At 41.6% G+C, this 23,893-nt stretch overlaps 1 protein-coding gene across 2 annotated transcripts in view; it reads left to right on the top strand.

Annotated features, from left to right (window-relative positions):
- LOC307030687 (tomoregulin-2-like) overlaps window positions 1-22,972 on the top strand; it is a 120,808-nt gene extending 97,836 nt beyond the window's left edge. The window contains exons 5-10 of one of the 2 annotated variants that reach the window (XM_079667267.1): window positions 625-721; window positions 11,217-11,365; window positions 13,425-13,472; window positions 13,734-13,863; window positions 18,479-18,637; window positions 22,197-22,972. In XM_079667267.1, the coding sequence (XP_079523393.1) occupies window positions 625-721; window positions 11,217-11,365; window positions 13,425-13,472; window positions 13,734-13,863; window positions 18,479-18,637; window positions 22,197-22,293 (680 nt within the window). In that variant the 3' untranslated portion in view covers window positions 22,294-22,972. The remainder of the gene's footprint in view (window positions 1-624; window positions 722-11,216; window positions 11,366-13,424; window positions 13,473-13,733; window positions 13,864-18,478; window positions 18,638-22,196) is intronic. The other variant, XM_079667268.1, reaches the window with a different exon arrangement.
- Window positions 22,973-23,893: the final 921 nt, after the last annotated feature.

Here is a 23,893-nt window from a genome sequence, read left to right as displayed (position 1 = left end):
CCTCACGGGCCCTACTAAGTTTAAAAATAGAGTGCCGAGGGGAAAGCGAAGAAGGGCGGAAGTGTGCGGAGACTTGAGGAGTCCTCAGTGGTATGAGAATGCAATTTGAGATTGGCCAGATTGCTTTTTTTCCCCCGCTTCCTTCTCCCCCTCTGGCCGCTCATGAGGTGTGATATGCACCGGCGGGGTCCCTAAGCCGCCATAAGCCAGACGCCAGTACCATCACCGCGGCCAAGGAGTCGTCGCACTCACAGCGCAAGAAAATCAGCGTGATGAAATAAAAGAGGGACTCCAGATAGATCAGCGGGGATATTGGGAGTGATGGATGAGAGTCAGGCGAAGAGCAGTGGAGGGTGGAGGAGAGGGGAAGGAGTGAAAGGATGAAGGAGATGGTTTTGTGTGGGATTATGGCGGGATATGGCAGAATACAAATGTGCTTGAGTTGTCCAAGGGTGATTCTCACAGTCACTTTGCATTGTGAGAGATGCATTGTAAGAGCCTTTGTTACTGCTTTGGTGTCCCTCTGAATGAAACTCGAAAGACAAATATAGTCACAGATTTGTTCTAACAAATCTGTCTCGGATGATTACCGAGTTAAACTCTTTCTCTTTCTGCATTTTCTAGGAGAAGATGGCTCAGCTGAAACGGCGCAGAAGGAAACGTCCACCTGCGATATTTGCCAGTTTGGGGCTGAATGCGATGTGGACGCAGAGGATGTTTGGTGAGTTCAACACAAATGTTTTTTTTGTCAAGGTCAAGTTGAGACATCTTTTTTAACCTGTTCTATAAAAATAAATACCTCTTTTTTTTGTCATTTGAGACTTTTTAGTGAGTTTGCACACTAAGAATTTAGATGAGAACTCTTCTTTGTATACAGATAATTCAAGACATTCGCTGCTGAACACCCACTGAGGTTTAGTGCATGGTTGACCATTTCATTTAACCCCAATTACTAGAGCAGGACACAGAGAGAAAAGAGATTTTCGCTTATTCTGGAAATCCAATTACTATCCTTACAGGACTCGCCAATGTCAGGCCAAAAATGACTTTGACTCACAAGGGGGAAAACTAGTTCAGCGATGAAATAACGTTTGTCGTGAATTTAACCATTTATTGCACATGAAACAGATGCAAGTAATGTTATCGGCTCCCGCGGGGGGAAGCGTCCAATTAAATGAAGGCTCAACTGGTGAGCTGTTTCCAGACCGTAGCTTCAGTGTTTTTGCCTTGTACAGCATGAATGAAGCTTAAATGAACCAACATTACTGAGTTGTTGTGGAAGAAGGATCAGCTGGTGTCAGCAAAAGGCAGGCAGCGTTTATAAGAAATCCCAGTAGTACCGCCAGAAATTAGAAGTGCCCTGAGAGTATGACTCTATCAAACTGCCTGATGTAATGGAAAGATAATGTACCCTAGTGTGCAATAACCGTAATGCCAACGAATGGTTTCATGATGCTTTCTGAGCCTTGTTGCAAATACCAAACAGCTGGAGTCCACTCCTCTTGATGCCACCCACTTTCACAAATGCGCCTTAATATTCTCCCAAAACGCAGGAATGGATTTATTGGTCATTCTTTAATCCCCCAAGGTAGAATTCATAAGGTCAGAAACAGTGCGATGTACTGTCGATGATGGGTGAACACAAAGCGGAAAACATAAAAGAAAATGGAGCCTCAAGCATGTGCAGCATAAATGGAACCAAGGCAATTACACAGTATATACATAAGAACATTTACTCCGAAGGAAAACAATGGATAAGAAAAAAAAGACAGCCAAAGTCAATGATGTGTCTTGTTAAAAAAGCATTTCACATAAACAGACGTATGAATATTTCAGCATGCCTTCATGTAAAACGGAAACTACGCTTTAATCATTCAAAAGCCCCACGGTGTTTTGACAAGAATGTTTCTGGTGAATAATCAGACATGTGATTGCAAACCAACAGCAGGTAATTTTCATCAAACTGCAGCCAACCGCTGGCGTGTAGCGTAGGATCATTTTGATTAAAATGACAGGTTATTCCAATCAGGCGGCAGCTGATTCTTAATCAAACAAAACCGTCACTTAATCAAAGAATGAGTGGAGGGAGATGACTGTAATCAAAAGCAAGGTGACGGGAAAGTGATGTTTCAGACACTGAGTGTTTTAGTGTATGTAGAACTAAAGGAAGTCTGATAATCAGACTGAAGCACCATTTTGTTTTCTCTTCATCATTCAGACTGGCGTTTTATCCAGTCGTGTTCTGTTGGAGAGCAGTTTTTCATTTTCCTTAACCAATTACCGTAGTTGTGAGTGATATATCCCTCCTCCCGATTTTGTTTACAGCGGACGTAGAACCTGTGTCAAAAGAGAAGTTAACTTAAATTCTGTTATAAAGGAGTTGACATTTTAAGGTCGCATTCACACCTAATAGTCTGCTTAGTCTGGTTAACAACGCAAATTCCGACAATTTCTACTGGAGCCTCCGCCATGGAGCATCGGCACTTTCGGCAGGTTATTTTCATGCTGCTGTTAATCTGGAGATCAACAGACACTAGCGGCCCGCGCATTATATAGTCAGACAACGTCCGTTAAAAAACATTATAACACATATAATGAGACGTTCTGCAGTAAGGAGGGGCATTTCACCGACGACAGGTGTTCCTAATTTTATGTATAGTTGACGGAGCATTTTACTTTTACACGACACTGTTCAATATTTAATTCTGCTTCACGAAAGATTTTGAAGACATCCACTTTCTTGTGACTCGTAAATACTACACTTCCCAGGCATTGGTGCGGACTGCGTTCACACCGATGAACAGCTCCAGAGTTCGCAAGCAAGCGTTCCGAGACCACCTATTTTAGCGGACCAGAGTCCGGTTGTTTAGTTCACTTCAGAGGTCTCGGATTGTGTTCACACCGACCCAAATGAACCCCACCAAGCCGCTAAACGCACCAGGCTTCGATTCAACCGGACTATACTGTACAAGGCTGGTGTGAATGCGACCCAAGGGTGCATTCACACCAGCCTTTATAGTTCGGTTGAATCAAACCCTGGTGCGTTTAGCCTCTGGTCCGCTAAAATAGGTGGTCTCGGAACGCTTGCTTGCGAACTCTGGAGCGGTTCATCGCTGGTGTGAACGCAGTCCGCACCAAAACATAGGAGGCTTAGTATTTACGTGTCACAAGAACGTGGATGTCTTCAAAAGAGTCTTTCAAGACATCCGCTGTTGTTTAGATAAAGAGTGAAGCAGAATGAAGTGTTGAACAGTGACGTGTAAAGTAAAAATGCTCCATCAGCTAAATAAAAGTAAGAACACCTGTCGTCGGTGAAACGCCCCTCCTTACTGCAGAACGTCTCTCATTATATGTGTTATAATGTTTTTTTAACGGACGTTGTCTGATTATATAATCATATGCGTGGGCCGCTAGAGTCTGATGATCTCCAGATTAACAGCAGCATGAGAATAACCTGCCGAAAGTGCCGATTCTCCATGGCGGAGGCTCCGCTAGAAATTGCCGGGATTTGCGTTTTTACCCACTTAATGTCTGACCAATGGTTGAACAGCATTTCCGTGGACATGACTTGTTTTTAAAGTTTATAGTCCATTTGAGTTTTGTGTGAACGCAAACCGAACCTTCTGAAAAATGTAACAATGTAACAAACTGTTGTCTGGTGCGCACCAGAAAACTGACTATTAGGTGTGAATGCACCCTAAGAGTCCACTTCATCACTTTTTGAGAGAAAATATACAAAGATAGATTCAATTTAAAACAAGGACCCTTGCAGCTGTATTGAATGTTTGCCATTGATAAAAGCACACATTTTCCATTGGCCAATACAAATCTTACAAAGACAAATTTCTCCTTTTTGTTTGTAGCACTTAAAATGGTTTGGCTTATTTAACGCTGCATTTTGTTTGCGTCCTAATTGATTGCACTTTGTGTGTTGATTTGGATAAAGTGTCAGCTAAATTAAATGTAATGTTGATTCTGTCAACGCTTTTCAACATTTTAATGGCAATCTTTTTCGTCTTTGGTACAGAAAAACGACCTGTCCCACCTTAAAAGCTTTGATTGACTGATTGAGCACAACATTAACTTTTTCAATTTACTCTAAAATGTGGGCAGCAGCTCACAGCTCAAAGGACTTTAAAAAAAAACATTAAATTAATGCCTTACTTTTCAAAATAAGACACTTGTAACTGCTGGTAGCATGGACAACATGTTATATTGTCGCTAAAGAAAGAAACCATCACTCTACTCTTCAGTGCAATCATCATTTTAAAAAAATGTTGTAAAATGGTCTGTAATTTAACAGTGTAATAATAGCAATCATTCAAGACTTACAATCTGGATATAAATTGGAAGAAAAAGAAAAATGTGCTCAGTGATGTGAAGAAAAGGGTCTATGTAGGTTGAACCACTTTTTTGCCCCCCTGCTGTGGCGAAGCGTTGCTATCCTTACATCATCCTTCTGTAGCTGTGTGTACTCAGCTGGACAAAAAAGACCAATTTACCCCTGAAGGATCAATAAAGTGTCGCAAAAAGCCATTTAGATCCATTTGTGGTGCAAAACTGTAATTACCCAGAAAAACCCATGCTTTCAAACCCATCAATAGCACCCATCAGTGTTGATATAATTAAAGCCGGAGAGGAGCAAATAGCGAGACAGTCAAAGAGATGGGCTGTGTGTACGCTGGGTTTACTCCTCCTGAGAAAAAGAGCGGAGGGCCTTTCGAAGCTGGCACCTGTGTCCTTATTAAAGCTCATTCTATGGAGGGCAAAAGGGAATTTCAATAAAAAGCCAGACAGACGACAAGTCACAGGCCAACAGGCGAGTAGGGAGACTGCCTTTATTGTTTTTGAGTTGGGTGAAGCCACACAAAAACACACACACACACACACACACACACACACACACACACACAAACACACACAAACACACACACACACACACACACACACACACACACACACACACACACACACACGCACACACACACACACACACACGCACACACACACTGGAAGCCCTCCTCACATTACTGACATTCACATTGTGAGACAATGGGCTAAGACATGCACAACACGCTACTGATAAACAAGCCAATACATAATTGTGGTAGTTTAGACTTTTCTTTGAATCCATTTTGCATTTCTTTTGTGGTTGAATAACGTCTTTTTGTGGTCATTTCGTGTTTCCTTTGTGTAAGATTTGAATCTCATCACTTATTTAACGTCTCTTTGAAGTTGTGGTTTGAAAGTATTTTTGCTTTTTTGATGGTTGTATTTCATCCCTTTGTCATAGTTGTTTGACTCGTTTCACTTGTTTTGTGTCTCTTTCTGCTTATTTGTCATGTCTTCAGTGTTGTTTTGTGTCTCTTTGGTCAGTTTGCACTCTTTTATGGTTGTTTTTCTGACATGTTGCACGAATTTAAGTCTCTTTGAGGTTGTTTTGCATCTCTTTGTAGTCTTATTACATCCCTTTGTGTTTTGATTTATGACTCTCTGCACTTATTTGGCATTCTTTTCAGTTGTTTTGCCTCGCTTTGTAGTTGTTTTGGGTCTCTTTGTAGTCATGTAATTGCATTTACAACAAGAAATGCTACAGCAACAGTGAATTCAATCAGAGGCCAAGACCCCCTAACCCCTCGGGCCCTAGGGTCCATCCCCGGTAGACAGAACTGTTCTCCTATAATGATTCCTGATTTCACAACATTTAGTTCCACCAATCACCCCAGCATTATTTCCATGTGTTTGTATGTGTCTTTCCTTAAATCCTGGGACTAAATATTTAAATAAATATAATGTTTTCTTTCTGTTGTTCTCTCTCACTCAAAGGATTACAGTGAAATGTGAGGCTAAGGAGTATGAAAATCAATGTTATGTTCAGTTGCAACATGCTAAGGATTTATACAAAATAACCAGAGGCAGTCAGAGAATATGTTGACCTCAGCTTGTGTGTGTGTGTGTGTGTGTGTGTGTGTGTGTGTGTGTGTGCGTGCGTGCGTGCGTGCGTGCGTGCGTGCGTGCGTGCGTGCGTGCGTGCGTGCGTGCGTGCGTGCGTGTGTGTGAGATCTTGTGTGTAAAGGGGCCTTTTCCATTGGTAGCCAGCAGACAGTCTGGGGGCGTGGGGGCGTTGATGGGAGGGGAATAATTGCAGTGAACTAATCAATACGACACATCCTGCTAAGACAGTATCCTCACGCACATGTGACACACACACTATGATAGGTACTACACACGCTCACACACATAGCTAACACTTCTCTTCTCTCAGCAGAATGTGTGAAGGAATGATTCGGTGTGTGATTTGGGAAAACGAGGTTTAGCACATAGCGGTGCATGTATATGTCTGTGCACGCCTGTCTGCAGGTGTTCAGACGTGTGTGCAAGTAGCATTAGGATGTGTTGACGCACTGCAGTCCAGCGCTATAGTGCATATTGTGGGGAAAGTGAGAGGCCTCATTAAAAATGTATGAGGCCCAGACATCATCCACCGACCAACAGCGGCCTCTTGGGATGGGCCGAGACTCTAAGAGCCCTTTACGATGGGAGGCTGTGGGGGGGTGGGGGGGGGGGGGTGCATATATGCATGTACACGTGTAGTGCAAAGCTTATACCCCCTGTGTGGACATTTCCTTTTAGCTCAGAAGCTCTTAAGATGTCTTCCTCTGATTCTCAGTTCCTCACAATTCTTCTCACTGCCGCCCTTCATTATAAAACTATTCTAATTTAGATTTTTTATGATAACGCAGAGACTTTAATTAAATGCCTAATCTAGTCTTGAGGGTAGCTGTTGCGAACATTTGAGTCTGTGGTTTTTAATCTTTAAAGGTTACAAATCGCACTTGCCTCCTGGTAAGTAGCTGTGCAGATAATTTGGGATTTTACTGTGTGGTATCTGCATCCACCCGAATACAATGTGAGACGTGGGATCTATCCCTCTTAGAGGATTTTATACTTTTCTAGATATACTGTAGTGATACAAAAATGATAGTAGGTACCTTTGTTGAAGAACACTTGGAGAGTGCAGATCCCGCCAGGGCCATTTCCATAAGGAATAAATCATTTGTGTATCCCCTTGATTTTAAATCTGCTCCAAACTTGGTTCCTCTCTAGTCTATGATACACCCTTCCACCAAGTTCCATGACAATGGAGACAGCTGTTTCTTTGTTATCCTGCTCACAGACAAATAAACCAACCAACCAAAAACATGACATCCTTGTCTAAGGCAACAATACAATATATTGAGATTTAAAGCCAATTTCGTATCAACCAATTAGCTGCCTTCAAACTACATGTTTATATTTTTGACCATGCAGAATCTGTAAGGAAAAGAGAAAATTATGTTTTAAACCGTATTTTAATCAAATACTGAATGAGAGATACTCAAGAAAAGTATGTCTACTGTGACACTGTAAACCATAAACATAAGGAGTGTTAACTGGGAACTTGTTTTTGCCTAAATCCTGCAAAATCAGCACTGTGTCGATCTAACCAGGTCAGAAACCTGAGTTTCACATGTACAGGTTTGCTATATGTAGAGTCCTTGAAAATTAAATAGTTTAGGGCTTCAATATATGAATTGAACCAATTGGAGGAAGGAGACGGTTAACTTCTAAGGGGGAATCGCCTGTTGCAGGATGTACGTATATTGCCAGCGGTACATTTATTTTCACAATGAGTGTTTTGCATGCTGAGAATTGAATGGAAACATGTCAGGCATAGTTGTACATGGTAGAGTCTGAGCTTACTTTAATTGAAGGATTTCTTTTCGAATAAAACCTTGGCAGGCATATGTGAAAAAAGATTGTGACAGGCACATTAGAAGCAGAGGAGCACAGAGTGAGAGGATTGAAAATATAGTTTTTTCAATCAATTTTTGCCATGTGTCACAAAGAGTTTGTGTTGGATATGTGGTTAGGTATCAGTGCTGCCAACCATTTAAGTCATTTGTACGCCTCTAGTTGGGCAGGTAATGTGAATGTGTGCAATTTGTAAAGCCATAAGTTGTGGGGGAAAGAATTGGGTCTGTATGATTTGGAAAATAGTCTATATGTGATTATTTCAATTGATTTTGCAATTGCGATATAATTCTCTGTATATATATATAATATAAGGATCTCTACCGACCAAATGTGTTTTTTTAAGTCTATAGAATATGATTTGTACGCTGGGATATACTTACAGCTCCACTTAACCTCACTCAACATTTTATTTTTGGGGGGGGGGGGGGGGGGGCATAGGGATATATATTTTTAAAATCCTCTGGAGCAGAGAGAGGAGCTGTGGATTATTGTTATTGATTAATGCATCAGTGTTTCTTAGGGTCAAAAACACTAAACTCACAACTTCAAATGAAAGCGTTTAGTTTATTTAATAAAAGAGCACATGTTCAATGTGAAAAGTGACAGTAGATATAGATTAGTTGCAATGTGGTGCTATAAATATATATAAATAAAAAATAATAATAAAGAAAATAATAATAATTATAGCCTCATCTTTTTTTTAAACACCTTGAATTTCAGGGGGGGCGCGGGGCTCCGTTGGCGGGGCTCCGTTGGCGGGGCTCCGTTGGCAGGGCTCCGTTGGCGGGGCTCCGTTGGCAGGGCTCCGTTGGCGGGGCTCCGTTGGCGGGGCTCCATTGGCGGGGCTCCGTTGGCGGGGCGCAGCGCACCTCCAAGACAATGGTAGGGGAAACACTGGACAGTATCCTCTTTTCCCAGGATAATACACAGAAAATGCCGTCAACAGTTAATTCAGACTATTTCTCTTTTTCCATATATACCCGTTGACAGCGAGGTCTTGGGGCAAATATCTCAAAACCCCTGCAAATAAAACTGGCATTAAATTGTCTAGGGGTAAGAAGAAGTATATGTTTTATATATTGTGGGTGAATTGACCCTTTAAGCTGTGTTGTTAGAGTCTCTTTGTGTGACCCTGTGCAGCGGCAGGTCATTCTGTGTCTCCTCTGAGGCACAACGAAGCCTTTCTTCACATCATTCTTACTTTGCTGATCCATCATTACAACAGTAGCTGAGCATTGCCACGCTTTGCTGCACGCCGCTTCAATCAACGTCAATGTCAGCAGTACGAATCATCATGGCTGATTGAGAAGGCGTCTGCGTGTGTGTGTGGGCACAATGTTTTGAGTCTGTGGCAGCCCACGTGGGGTGTATGCAAATGCCGTTGTTAGACAGCTGAATGCCTGTGCTTTACTGAGATGGAGGCACCATGGGAAAATGAAAAGACCGGGAGAATAATGACAGATTTATAATTACAGAATCTAGCATTCAGCACTACTCAGCAGCAACTGTCTAGGGAAGGCAATCTGGGTGTAATTTCTGCTGATCAGGCTTGACATAAACTTAAGGGTCACACTACACGTTTGCCACACACAGACACGAATGCACATGCACGCAGGTGTACGTGCTAACTCTCCTTTGTGCAGTTGTGAGAGACCCACACACAGAGACAAATACAGAATGTGTCACACTTACAATTCATAGAAAATTGTGGTGCGACAGCAAATTGCCTGGTTAATTTGCGAGAGCTAAAAGCATCAAGTAAGCGCTGGTGTCACTGATGAATGAATGTATTACAGTCTGTCTCTAAATCACACCAGATACATCCGCTTCATGGAAAGGGAGGTAACTGATTCAATTTATAGAGGAGACAAATTATATGGTTGTAAGGAGCTAAGACAAAAACAAGCACACTTTTAATTTTACTTTTAGACTGTTCCCAAACTTTAAATCGAACAACTTGCACTTAGAGTAATCATAGGTCGCGAGAAGCAAATGCATTTTAAACAGGCTATCAGGATTATAACTAGCTTGTGGAAATAACTGCGAATGTTCCATTTCCATTCCATTTGAAGGTAATGTAGGCCACACTTTAGTACTCAGCTCCCAAAATAATACACCAGAGATGCCTGTGGCCTTGGAGCCAGAGCTTTGCAAGCACCGTCGTCTTCTCCCAGATCATTTTTTGAATTTCTCAGACGAGTGGGTTTTGTCGAAGGACATTCAAACGAAACAGTGTAAAAGCAGAAACAAGCTGTTCTGCAATCTTCACTGACTTTGTTTTCCATCAAGCTGTTTCAGTGCGAACTATGATAGTATTAACCCTTAAGTTATTATTTTCCATTTAAGCTATTTTCAATGTTATCTAAAATAAATGACAGCTTTAGACTGGTGGCTGTTTTTGAGGCCAGAATTCTCTCTGCAACACAAAAAAAATGTGGAGCTGTGTTATCTACAATTCTTTCATTATTAATTGCTTCCTGCCATTGTAGGAATACATCATTTGTCAATCCAGCCCTCTGTGCAGCCTGTCGCTTTTTGCAAAGTTAAATCCATTTTGCTATTGTGTCAGATTGAATGTGCCAAAACCCAGTTTGCTCAGGATTACTATGCATGTTCCAACGTCCTGACTGAGTGCAAGCTGTACTGTTTAGTTTTTTTTGGTCTCATTTGTAATCCTCGAACAAATTTCAGTCTCTGTCCCTCGCAGTCCAACAAACACACAAGTCGGGCAGCCATATAGTTCACTCGGTTGACCTGGCGCCCACAGTGAGGCCCGCTGTGGAGGCCCTTGGTTCAAATCCAACCTCAGGACCATTTTTGCGTGTCATCCCCTCTGTCTACCCCATTCAACTCTGTTTCACTGTCACTGGTGGCTCCAAAAATGGTGTTAAAAACAAACACACAATTCTGTCAGAATCAAGAACTAAATGACTGACAACTTCTGAATAACTTTATTCTTAAATATATTTAGTTTGTACCTTTTATTTCCCCTTGCAACGTCTCATTGTTTATTATATCTTAACTATTAAGGACCTATGTTACTGATCACAATTTGGGACCATTAAGCAGTTAGACTAGTTTTGTTTTTGGGGTATTTCATTTAAAAGGTGACAACAACGAACAAACATCACTATGAAAAATAGTGAAATCATCTTATGTCAAATCATGCAAGAGAAAACATTCTAAGTTTTGCTTTAAATGTTAAACTGAGCCATGGCCCAATCTCAATCGTGATTGATTAAAGTCAATGTTTGGTCATGTCTTTGAAAACACTTGAATAAAGCACTCCATAGATTCAGGCAAAATCTGAATGTGGGTGTTCCATTTCACATATCCCAATTACGCCTTTGACTTTGACATAGATACTTAATAAAACTCCAGGAAGCGTACCACTCTGACGTGATTTCTTTGCTCCGCAGGTGTGTTTGCAACATCGACTGCTCCCACATCAGTTTCAACCAGGTGTGTGCCTCAGATGGACGTTCCTACGACAACCCCTGCCAGGTGAAGGAGGCGTCCTGTCAGAAGCAGGAGCGCATCGAGGTCAAGCACCTGGGCCGATGCCAAGGTCAGAGCCCCAAACAATCACTCCCAAAGTCACAACAACACCTGCAAACACTCAGCGGAAGCCTTTAATCTGGCAGGTGTTCACTCGGGGTTGAAGTGAGGCCGTGGAGACAGACGGGACTAAACACAGGCAGCACACCCTATGTTTCCCTCAAACTGCAGCTCCAAACACATTTCAAAATTACACTTCCACTCAATTATATTTTGGAATAGCGTGCGAAGATAATCCCCAAATCCCACATCCTCCTCTGCTATGTATATTGATTATTGTACTGAAAGGTAATCCACCCTTTTTAGTGTACTATCTTTTATTTGGGTGCTGTTTTTGTTTGTTCTGGGGACAATGTTATTTTAATAATCTCTGTGCGGTAAATCCCTCAACCGAGTCCCGTTGCTAATGCCCATGGGAGAAGACAAAGGCACATCGTTCGTTTGAGGATGTTTTTTATTTGATTTTCTTTGAGGTATGATCATCCAACATCTTAATATGGACTCATTTGGCTCTATACGAAATCTAGCTAACACTGGTGGAAAGGGAGGCAGTGAGGGGGGGGGGGTTTATTGTGTAGGGGAACATTTGAAAAGTGTTTGATTGGCTTGGCATCACCGGGGACCAACAGGACAATTGATCGAGATGTGAGAAGCAAGATGTAGGCTTTGAGAGGTAATGGGGAGTAAAGCAATCAGGGCTAACCAGGTCTGGAACACAAATGGAAATCTGTATTCCCCCACCTCACACCCTGTGGATCGGACCACCCCCATCGATCCACTCCACACATTCTGTTTCAATAAGGGACAGTGGGGACAGAAACAAATGCCAAGACACCAAGGGACTAAAACCTGAGTAAAAGTAGACCTTGTGTTAGCCACAGATGTAGCACCTCATTTTGGACGTCCCTTCCGCAGTGGGGCCGTGATCGGCACGGAGTCCATCCTCGCAGAAAGGAAAACCCCCCGCATGACTTGATACGCCCCCTTGACAAATTATAATGAAACCAGCTGCAATGGATCATGTATCCACCAGGGGGAGCCGTGATTAAAAAGCTGCCACACTGGAACTCATTTGAAATAAACAGCTGATAGATCTACAGATATCTGATATAGCGGACCTTTGTTAAGATCCATATGTCACGGATCGGAAAATATTCTGTGCTAAATAAGAGACATGTAATCATTTACTAAACATCACCATGTTTTTATTTAACAAAATAATGTTGTTTAATCCACGTTGGCGTACTACAATTCTACAAAAAACAATCGGTATGTTTTTGCATCAGGAAATCCAGCCTGGCCCGGCTCAGACGATTTTTAATCATCATCCTCACGATCATTTAATGTATCATATGTTCATCGAATTGACATGTAAGCACTTAAAAATATGAATTTGCTGTGTGGAGCACAATTAAAGTAGGAAAACATTTATTTTCAAAGTAAGGCATTTTTGCAGCTGTAGTCTTGTTTAGCCTCTCCCCTCTGAGCAGTAATTAATTTAGTCACATATTTGATTTTTAAATATAAATAAGTATTTAATACATATAATACTCAAGGTTCTGATCTCGCTAAAACACTGCTTTGTTTCCTAAATTGTAATCGTCGTCTGAGTCAATAAATAATAAGAAATATTCACATCAAAATCCTGGGAAATACTACCTTCTTTTGAGGCAATACATTCACAGACTTATGGGGAGAAACATAATCAATCACTATAAAATGCTAATGGTTGAACGGGAGATTTTTTCTAACCATTGTGAAAAGAGGAATTCAATGCGGCAATAAGGCGAGCAAAAAAAAACAAACATTATTCCTTCTGATCTTTTCTTCCCGGCTCTGCTCCATTCTACCTTAATGCTTCAGGGGAGATGGCCTCTCACTTTTGAAGAGAATGGTTCTCATAAATACGCATGAACTAGATGGGTGCACTCACCGATTGAACCCTTTTGTTGAGATAATAATTCACATTCGACTCTCTGCACTTGTAACCCTTAATGGAGGGCCTTTCAGCTACAGGAGAGGTTGTTAGTGCCCTGAGATCCGTTTGAATGTGTTTTTGGCCTTTCCAGGCGACATCCCAGGCGGAGACGGACACTTCGCGAGGACCGACACCACAGGTGAGTGCATGTGTACCCGGGGGCTCATTGCTTGATAACATGTGCTGCCACTCAAAGCTGCATTACTTCTGACTCTCAATTCTTTTTTTATCTGTTGCTCTCAAGACTTCTTTTCTGTTCTCTTTATTATTTATCTCTTCCTCTCTTATCCTCCGCCTTTCTTATGCAGCATAGTAATGTATGTTCAAAGGCAGCCTGAGGCACATGTGCTTTCAGTCTTAATGGATGGTGTGTGTCCCGTGTGTGTTTGTGTTTGTGCAGTGGTGAAGGAAAAGGACCCGAGGAACGGGCTGGCCATCGGCCTGTACATCCCCTGTCCGGACCACTTCAAGAACTACTGCGTGCACGGCGAGTGTCAGTTCCCCAGCATCGTGGCCCAGCCCTCCTGCAGGTACACACACAGTGTTCTGTGAAATATCACTGGGCAAATTAAACATTTCTACAATGTATTCATGTTATTACTGGCTACTTCACTCCTTTATACGCTAACTCTCTCTGATAATCCTGCTACTAATCTTTTTACCCTTGAATTTGTACCTATTTGAATCTACAATGCTGCTTTTTTGATCTGTGCTGTTCCCTTTGCTGTAAATGTTACGATGTAACTATACTTAGGAGAACAAAAGCACATGCAGGGAGGGTGCAAGTGAATATATGGCTGATATCACTATTGTGGTATTTGGGAAACTGGATTGTATTAACGAGCGGGGCATCCTTATTAAGCTTTGGGGCTTTCTTAAATACAACGCTTCAGGGCTGAAAATGGAGTGAAATCTGGTTGCTTTAAAAATGAGAAGCAGAACATTAAAGAAGCCATATTATGCTCTTTGGGGTTTCCCCTTTCCTGTAGTGCGTTATAAAGGTTGTTGTGCATTCAGCAAAATCCCAAATAATGACATCACTATGTAACACTTTGCACTCCAACACGTAGTATGTAAGCTAAGTGACGGGACATTTTCTCATCACAACAGAGCCGGCCAGCTAACCAATCAGAGCAGACTGAGCTCTGGTTTCACACAGAGGGCGAAAAGAGGTGCTGCAGCACAGGCAGTATGAGAAAAACAAAGAGCTTTTTGAACATTAAAGCATGGAGACATGTCACAGTAGAGACACTACATACAAGTATGAACCTGAAAAGGAGCCCAATATGTCCTCTTTTATATTCTTCAGTTTTAGCGTAATGAATTGAGTTGGCAAATTCACCAAGGTCTATTTTTTATTTAATTTTTTTTATTATTTCTTCTTGTTAGGCTTATTGTCATAAAACTTGTGGGGTGTGGCATGGGCCATGGACCTTTTGGAGTGGACCCATATCACAGGGAGCATACACACATTCTTTTTCACTTATGGAAACGGACTTGGCCCTTCTAGTTCTTAATTAGTTGAATGGGTTTTTAATAGCTAGCCATCATTAAGGCTTTATTTGTAATAGCTAATTATAAGCTACAGTGCATGGAATGTTATGTAATAATCAATTAAACCATATTCATCCAAGTTATTATTGGCTACAGAGGTTTTACATTGTATCTCTGACTGACTATGGCTATAAACAAATCCTACATAGAACAAGAGGACTATCTTTTCACTTCCAATTTGACGATGCTCTTACTTCCTTAAAATGTAAGATGTAGGATGGCTAGTCAGTTTAATGTTTAGTGTAAGAGCCTGTTTATTTTTAATCAGGCTTGTTTATCTTGAATGAATACGAGCCAGAGAGCCAAGAAAGGGAAGTGTATGAGTTCTGGCTGGAATTCTGCACTGCTTCAAATGAATCATGTTGGTGTGTCCTCCTTCCCTTCACATTATGATTTTATTACACAAGCTTCATTTTGATTTGATGATGATTTCATCTTGAGGACCCACAATTTGTTGCACTGTCATGTCTGCCAATGATAAAACTTGGCTGTAAACACACCACCGTCATTGGCTATTGACACCTTGAATGTGTCATCAGAGTCTTCCCAGAAGCTGTGAAATGTTGTAGTATTGTTAACAGCAGCAAACAAGCCTAAACAACAAGATGGCTTATTCTCAACATAACTAATTCTAACAGTCTTGTACAATTCTAAGCGTTGATAACAGTTTGTTACGTTGTTCCCAAGTGGCCAAAAAAACCTGGCGGAAACCAATGCCTAATTCTAGCACTAAACTTAATCCATCCCCATTAAGAATAATTGTGGCTTTATTCCTACTTGGATGACACTTCTGTTGGTTTGGCCAGCATTTTAGCTACGATAACTTGTCACCAAACGAGCTTGAAAGATTTTTAAAAAAAAGCGACCAAGTGTGTGCACATCTTGGCAGAAATACTCAGGTGCATGACAAAAAACACTTCACTGAAGGAGACAACAGTTGTTGGCACACTGTTTGACTCCAAACAAATCATTCGTTCCTCTTTTTCAAGGCAACGTTTTGAAGGAAGAGATCTTTTTAAACTCGGCTAAACCAAGAGTTTAGATATAACTTGTCTGTAGAAATCCCTCACTGCAGTGAAACCGTGTGCTTGGAAGTCAGTCTGTGATGGAGGCACACACCTTAAACAGAAACATGAACTAAACTTAGACGAGAGAAGTCTTCGAAGTTCAATTTTTTTTTAAATGGATAAATACTGACCGGCAGTGGCTCAGTCAGTAGGGGCTTGGCCTGTGAGCCGTATGGGTCGTCGGTTCAAGTCCCCGAACTGACCTAAATATGGAGTGTGGACTGCTACTTGGAGAGGTCCCAGTTCACCTCCAGGGCCCTGCCGTGGTGCCCTTGAGCAAGGCACCGGACAACCCCCTTCCCCCCCCCCCGGGTGCTGTACAATAGCTGCCCACTGCTCCTAGTACTAGACTCCTGGTACTAGGATGGATTAAAAGCAGAGAACAAATGTCACTGTGTGTGCTGTGTGCTCTGCATGTGTGACCATTAACAAGGGGTTTCATCCCTCCGATTCTATTCTAGAAAATGGTTCAGCAAAATGTCATCACTTTGAAGGACATACTGTTCATATTTTGTATAGAAAAAACTGGAAACTGCCACAAATTCAGACACACTTCACACACACTTACAGAACAGCAGTCTCACAGCTGAAAATGATAGCTCTCGTACATATTCACACAAAATCCACAAGCATTTACATAGAGACACAATGAGGAGCGGTATTAAAACCCAACACACACACACACACACACACACACACACACACACACACACACACACACACACACACACACACACACACACACACACACACACACACACACACACACACACACACACACACACACACACACACACACACACTGAATGTCTTCTCCAGCCTGATTGTGTAGCAGCCAGGGGGTCCTGGTATCTCTCCCTCCCTTCCCTCTATCTCTCTCTAACCTCTCTCGTACTGCCACACATCCTGCGTGCATACAGAGCATTGCTCAGCGGGGAGGGGGTGTGGAAGGTCTCTGCTGCCCCCTGCTGGCTGCAGGATCTAGAGGCTGTGTGTCCTAATGAGAAGGAAAGCCGAGCACAGTGCGAAACGGAGCACAAACCACAAACAGAACAAGGTTGCAACGTCGATCTTTACCAGCGTTAGGTCGAATTGATAGAGAATGTGAAGGAGACTGTGTGTGTGTGTCTGTGCTAAATGAGGATGTGCACGTGTTGGTGGGTAACAACCTCCCCGGAGACAGGAAGACAGGGGATAGAGAGGAGATGGAGAGAGAAAGAGAGATTAAAAGGGGAACCATTTTAGCTCCTCTCTGAGGACACAGATCATCTCCATTAGTCTCTCTATCTGTGTGTGTGTGTGTGTGTGTGTGTGTGTGTGTGTGTGTGTGTGTGTGTGTGTGTGTGTGTGTGTGTGTGTGTGTGTGTGTGTGTGTGTGTGTGTGTGTGTGTGTGTGTGTGTGTGTATGTGTGTCTCTTTCAAATCTCATCCACACTATGCTGGTTAAATTGGAGAACACCGATGATATGCTTTTTCAGGTGTTTTTTCTCTAATACCTGAATAATATTAATGTTTTCCTCTTCATCCTCTTTTGGCCCACAGGCAACAACGCTGTGGACCGTCACATAATACCTGTGACGTAGTTCATATAGCCCAGTTACAATTTGGATTTCAGACGGTAAACTGTGACCCCCTCCTGAACAGAGATATTGTTATTCCCTATTTTATGATCACACATTCGTATGATAAATACAGTCACGACGACACCTGAAGTCTGTTTATACGCGAAATACTCAAACATATAAAACCTCAAAATATACTGACATTATCCACAGATATGAGGTCAAGACTCTGCGTAATATTCGTGTTACCAATTTGCAAGGATGCAGACCTCCGCACTTACCCACCGTACCCACATAATACCAGTCCTGTGTTTTACTGACAGTAGCATCCCAAGATAAAGATAGTCAATCACAGTGGCTGGCATCTCCGTAGCTTCCTTATCTCTGGTGTTAAGTGTGTGTCTGGTTTGTGTAGCCACATTCGCGATCTACGCTATCATCCCGATAATACAAATATGCTTAAAACTCTTCAAATGATACTCTAACATACAGAAGTAATATTACAATACATTTAATGAAGTAATAGATATACTGTTCATATTCAGTATATACAAACAAAAATGGAAATTCATCACAATTACTTTGTATATTTTATCTTCCCATTCCTAGTTACCTAGCCTGCAACCTATATTTATATTTCCAGGTTTAGTGTTGACAGAGGACGAAAACCAAGAGAAAATCATGATGAATGTACCTGCTAACCTCAAAATTACACTCTCTCCCTCCTTCCCTTTAACACCGCCACCTTATCAGTCATCTACACCGTCCCGGCAAAGAAAAAGCACACTCACCACACACTGTCACACAAACACATTGTTCCCCCTCAACAGCTCTCCAACAGGTACCCACGTCTCCATTAGGAGCACGGAAATAATTAACCTGTCTCTCAGTGCGAAGAATGACTCTATTCCCCTCTCTTTCTCTTCTTCTCTGCATGTGTTTGTGTGTGTGTGTGTTCCCAGCTGTCACTCGGGGTTCCGGGGCCCCCAGTGTGACATCAAAGAGTATAACGTGCTCTATGTGGTGCCAGGCTCGGGCAAACTGCACTACGTCCTCATCGCCTCCATCATCGGAGCACTGCAGGTGGTGATCATCTGCGTGGTGGTGCTCTGCATTACAAGGTGAGTCTTGGCCCTCACACAAACACACACACACACACACACACACACACACACACAAACACACACACACACACACACACACAGCTCGCTAATGAACCTGGCAGCAGTTATTTCGATGTCGTCTGTATTTGGGAGTCACGGGGGGAATGCGGAGCTCCGGAGAAATCAGATGAAAGGTCACCTTGCTTACAACACAGAGAGAAAGCACTGTCAAATTCCCCTGTGGACACACACACACACACACACACACACACACACACACACACACACACACACCTACATACAAGCGCAGATACATGCTGATATCTGTGTAGGTTAGCGCACTCTTTTATCTGTTTTGTATTCACAGTAAAGACCCACACACACATATATAGCCTGCGGCTGTCTGCCTCCGGCTGACCTCAGCAATTTATGACTTATAATAAAAGATTTTAAAAGACTTTTGGCCAAGACGAAACTGCTCCTCTGAGCAAAGAAAGGGGAGGGACAAGATGAGAAAGAGACGTTTTAAAGGGGAGATAAAGAAAAGAAGAAAGGAACACTGAATACAGCCACTGTTCCATTCATGTTTCCTCCTGCTCAGCGATATGTATTTAAAACCAAAGAGTATAAAAATAGTCCTTGTAAATGTAAAAGAAATACATGACACTGCTCTCACTTGTTACAGTGGAGCCAAATTAATTAATATATATAAAATGAGATAGGAAGCAGTTTTGGTTATTTATTACATGGCCTAGTTGAATACTCAATTCTCATTGGTCAATTGGATATTCAAGAGGTTGTTAATAACACTTACACACCTCTGCTAAGAAGGATTTATGGACTATGTGCAGTCATATCAATCCACAGAAAGAAGTCCGGTCCATTTAACGTCAGCTGTTGACAATAAATATTAGTTAGAAAACTGTGAAATACTTTTTGAACACTCATTGCTATATTTGTGGAGAGCACGAAACTTTGGATTAATGGATAAACGGTCCCTAGTAAAGAAAAGAAAAAGAGTACAAGGGAAGGAAAGAGTTTAAAAGACAAAGCACTGGACTTCAGATAAATCGGCAGAAGAAGAGAGACAGGAAGTAAACACTAAAGGGAACAGCAGAAGAAGACAGACAGTAAGTAGACACTAAAGGGAACAAGAGAAGAAGACAGACAGGAAGTAAACACTAAAGGGAACAAGAGAAGAAGACAGACAGGAAGTAAACACTAAAGGAAACAACATAAGAAGACAGACAGTAAGTAGACACTAAAGGGAACAAGAGAAGAAGACAGACAGGAAGTAAACACTAAAGGGAACAGCAGAAGAAGACAGACAGGAAGTAAACACTAAAGGGAACAACATAAGAAGACAGAGAGGAAGTCAACACTAACAGGAACATGGTTTAAAGACTGGTTAAAGGAAAATAAAATGTCAACAGACAGTTAGAGAAAACATCAATCAGTGAGGCCGTCTTTTTAAGTTATGTTGCTTTCACCACAGTTCCAGACGTTGGAACGTCGTGGGGGAATTAAAAAATATATAGTATATCTTAGCAGAAGCAATACAAATATTTTGAAGTCAATAAAATAATTTTAAATCAATATTGTGAGTCAAGCCGTCGGTTTATTTAGTATGTGGCCGTGATATAAGCGAGATAATGTGCAACAAGGCGGTCGTTAGTGAAAAAGGAACAACCGAAGCTAATGATTCCTAAAATATATAGTTCAATAACTTTAAAATGATATATAACGGATAAAAGCAACACATCTCCTTATATAAGAGGAGAGAACCAACATTATCTGAGATATTTGCACGAAAACGACTTTGAAGAGTAATCAATTATCCAAAATTATTCTCTGCCATGTTAAATGACTATTGTTGCAGCTTTACAGTTTATATAGACGTAGATTTGAGTGCCTATTGTCCTTTCTCTGCTGGACAGACTGACTTTGTGTTCTGAACTAGCAGGGCGAGTCACATCATTACCCAGCATGCTGTCTGGCAGTGTTACGGTTAATAGGAGTCCACTCTAAACACTCCACTGAGTGTAAAGCACAACTAATATGTATGTCTTATAGAGCGCCAACCCTGAAACTGCACTTCCTCTGGTCTAAAGCAGGACGCCCACTATCTGTGAAGTGGAGTGGATGAATGGTTATGGACAGACATACGGAGAGTGCTTCCATTTAAGTTAGATCGTAAAGACTTACCGCTCACTTAAAGGTCAAACATGTGGGAGTGGAAGAAGGTCAATCCTATGTTTGCCACCTGTGTATGCCATCCTGCCAAATGTTGGAGAAGGTCTGCTGGAAGGAGATTCACTTTGAGATATAATGTTGTTACCACAATATCGTATCCTTCCTACTGTAGACACATCCACAGAAAAAAAAGAACAAATCCATAGATAAATACCCTTAAACACAGCAGAGTCATTTAAAAATATGGACTTGCGCAATGTCCAAAGGCAAAATGTGTGAAAATATACTCAAATAAGTATTGTGAGGCTGCGGAGAAGTTCCAGCAAAAAAAACTGTATTCTACAAATGTAATACAATTCTTGTTGGGGATAGATCCTCTTAAAACTCCCGCCATGATGGTGTCAATACATTTTTCAATGATAATGTAAATACTGTCAGTCCCCGCTTAGTTGGACGCAGGTTAGAATCGGAACATGAAGCATTTCATCCCTGTGTCTCAATCTGTGTTTTTACTGTTGTATTTTCAAATGTCACAATCTATCTTTGTTTCCCTGTTTTATTTTTGAAGAGCTTTCCCCCCCTGTGTTTTCCCTCATGTTTGATTACCTGATCTGTTCACCTGGTGCCTTTGTGTTTTCCCTTCAACCCCCCCCCTCCCCAGCTGTGTGTTGTCCTGTGATTAGTCCTGCATGTATTTAAGTTCTGGTTTTCTGTTGGATCCTTGATTTTACACATGGGAGTGGTCTGGTCTATTGGCTGTATACGTATTGTATTGAACCTTGAACAACGGTATTTTTCTCTTAAACCATGATACTCCTTTAAAACCCCCTTTCAAATCTATCTCGAATAAAGGCTAAACTGATCAACAAAAAAAAAAAATATATATATATATATATAATAAATTCCTCATATAGCAAAACATATAGCCAGAGGTGGCAGGAGTACTCAGATTTTTTTTAATGACTTTGTATACTGCAGGGTAGCTTGTGAATTTACTCCAGGTGTAACTAAAGTCTATCTAACAGTCGATTATATTTCACATAATTAAGTAACTAAAGGTAAAGGTGGTGGAGTAAAAGTACACGATAAACCTCTGAATTGTAGTAGGGTAGACGTAGCAAAGTAGCAATAAAAGTAAGTGCAAGTATCTAAAAATTGTACTTAAGTACTGTACTTGAGTAAATCTACTTAGTTACTTCACAATTGCATATTACATAATCACAGTTTTCATCATGCAGCCCCAATTATTAGCCAGACGTTAGTAGTTACGTTTTTTTTGTCAAATGGTAGAGTGGCTTTATTCAGTCCATAAAATAGAATTGCTTCAGAATGAACTTGTACAGCTGTAACATGCTTCTCCTTGTCCCCCCCCCCCCCTTCACAGGAAGTGCCCACGGACCAACAGGATCAACCGGCAGAAGCAGAACAATGTCCACTTCAGTACGGAGAACACCATGCGTGCCTCCACCCGGCTCATCTGAGCCCCCACACACCGGACAGAGCCCCCCCCCCCCCTCCGCTTTACGGGGAGTGCTGTGGCGTTAGATGTCCCCCCCCCTCTCCTTGTAGGATCTGCTTCCCCTTCACCCCCTCTCCCCTCTCCTCCCAATGTGAACTCTAATGAAGCCCGGGGAGGACAGTGGTTCTGCAGAGACAGTGATGAGACAACCCCCCCCTCCCACACACATACACAGATGCAGATGTGTCTTCCTGCACCTTCCGCCCAGGGTTTCTCAAACGGACTGAACCATGAGGTGTCGTGGGGGGGGGGGGGGGGCATCGAGGAATGTGAGCGTGAGTGTGTGAATGTGTATTAGACGTGTGAGCTTTGGTAGAGGCGGGCTAGCCGGTGTCTGTCGTTTCTAGATGGGGGGGGGGGCAGAGCGGGGTAGTGCAAAGCAGGGTAACGGCCTCTAGCTGAGGTGTGTGTTGTCGGTCCGGTAGGGGGTGGGGGTGGGGGGGGGACTACACGTGATGCCTTGCACCTTGTGTTATAGGAGACCTTTGACAGAGGGCACAATGTTACTATAGAGCTCTCTGTTGGGCGGCAACGCCAGCTTCTGTATCTTGGGTTCTATTTCCAATAGTTATTACTACATTGTCTTGATGGGGTCATTTTTTCTGTAAATGTAAATAAATAATTTATATCACGAAATGTAACATGCTGTGTCGCTCATTGTTCTTATTTTACAATTATTTTAACACAGAAGGCTATTAGCAATTTTACTGGTAACAGGTTTTTTCTTATTTTTCTAAATTCAATGTTCAGAAGCTTTATTGTCATATTAACAACAGGTACATGATTAGAGCATACAGTATATTTAAGACAAGAAATTAAGAATTAAAATAGTGCTAGTTACATAAAAGTATGTCAAATGCAGGAATAAGTTGTGAAATAGAAAAAGATTAAACAGAATGTAAAATGAAATACTGTACAGATGTTTGTGCTATAAATATTTAAGCGATGGCACCTCAAAACTCACTTTGCTTAGCCAAGGGGCCACTTTAGTTAATAGATAGAAGTTAATAAACACAGAACAGTGTGGGATGTGGTTTGGATCTATATGAATTGTATTTCTATTATTCTATTTTGATCCTTTTTCGTGTACACTGGCACCATATGTACACTCAAATAACACAACGGTTTATAAATTAGAAAACAGTGGCAGGGTCCCCTGTATCCTGGCCTGTGGCTGTAAGTACTCATGTTTTGAATGCGTATTACTTTTGTTTAGAGATTATGTTTTTTTTATTTTGTTATGGGATGCGAGGATTACAATATACACACCTTTTCAAATGTCCAAATATTTCCATGCCATTTCAGTTGCTGTCTCCTTGCAATCTCGCTTTATGAAAGAGGGAAAAGCATGTAAAGGTCACTTAATACACATTATCTTGCACGATTATGGCCAAAATGATCATCAAAATGATTTTGATAAATATTGAGGTCACAATTATTTACCAGTATTATTCATTGGTGCAAGTGAACATTTTTAAAAATGAGGGCTCTCCGATAAATAAGCACAGGAATTATTAAGGATAAATTCAAGATAAATGTTGCATTTCAAAGTTAAATGCAAC

The sequence above is a fragment of the Notothenia rossii genome, assembly GCF_949606895.1.
Source record: "Notothenia rossii genome assembly, chromosome: 2".
NCBI classification, from domain to species: Eukaryota; Metazoa; Chordata; class Actinopteri; order Perciformes; family Nototheniidae; genus Notothenia; species Notothenia rossii.
This window is presented reverse-complemented; position numbering and strand designations above follow the sequence as displayed.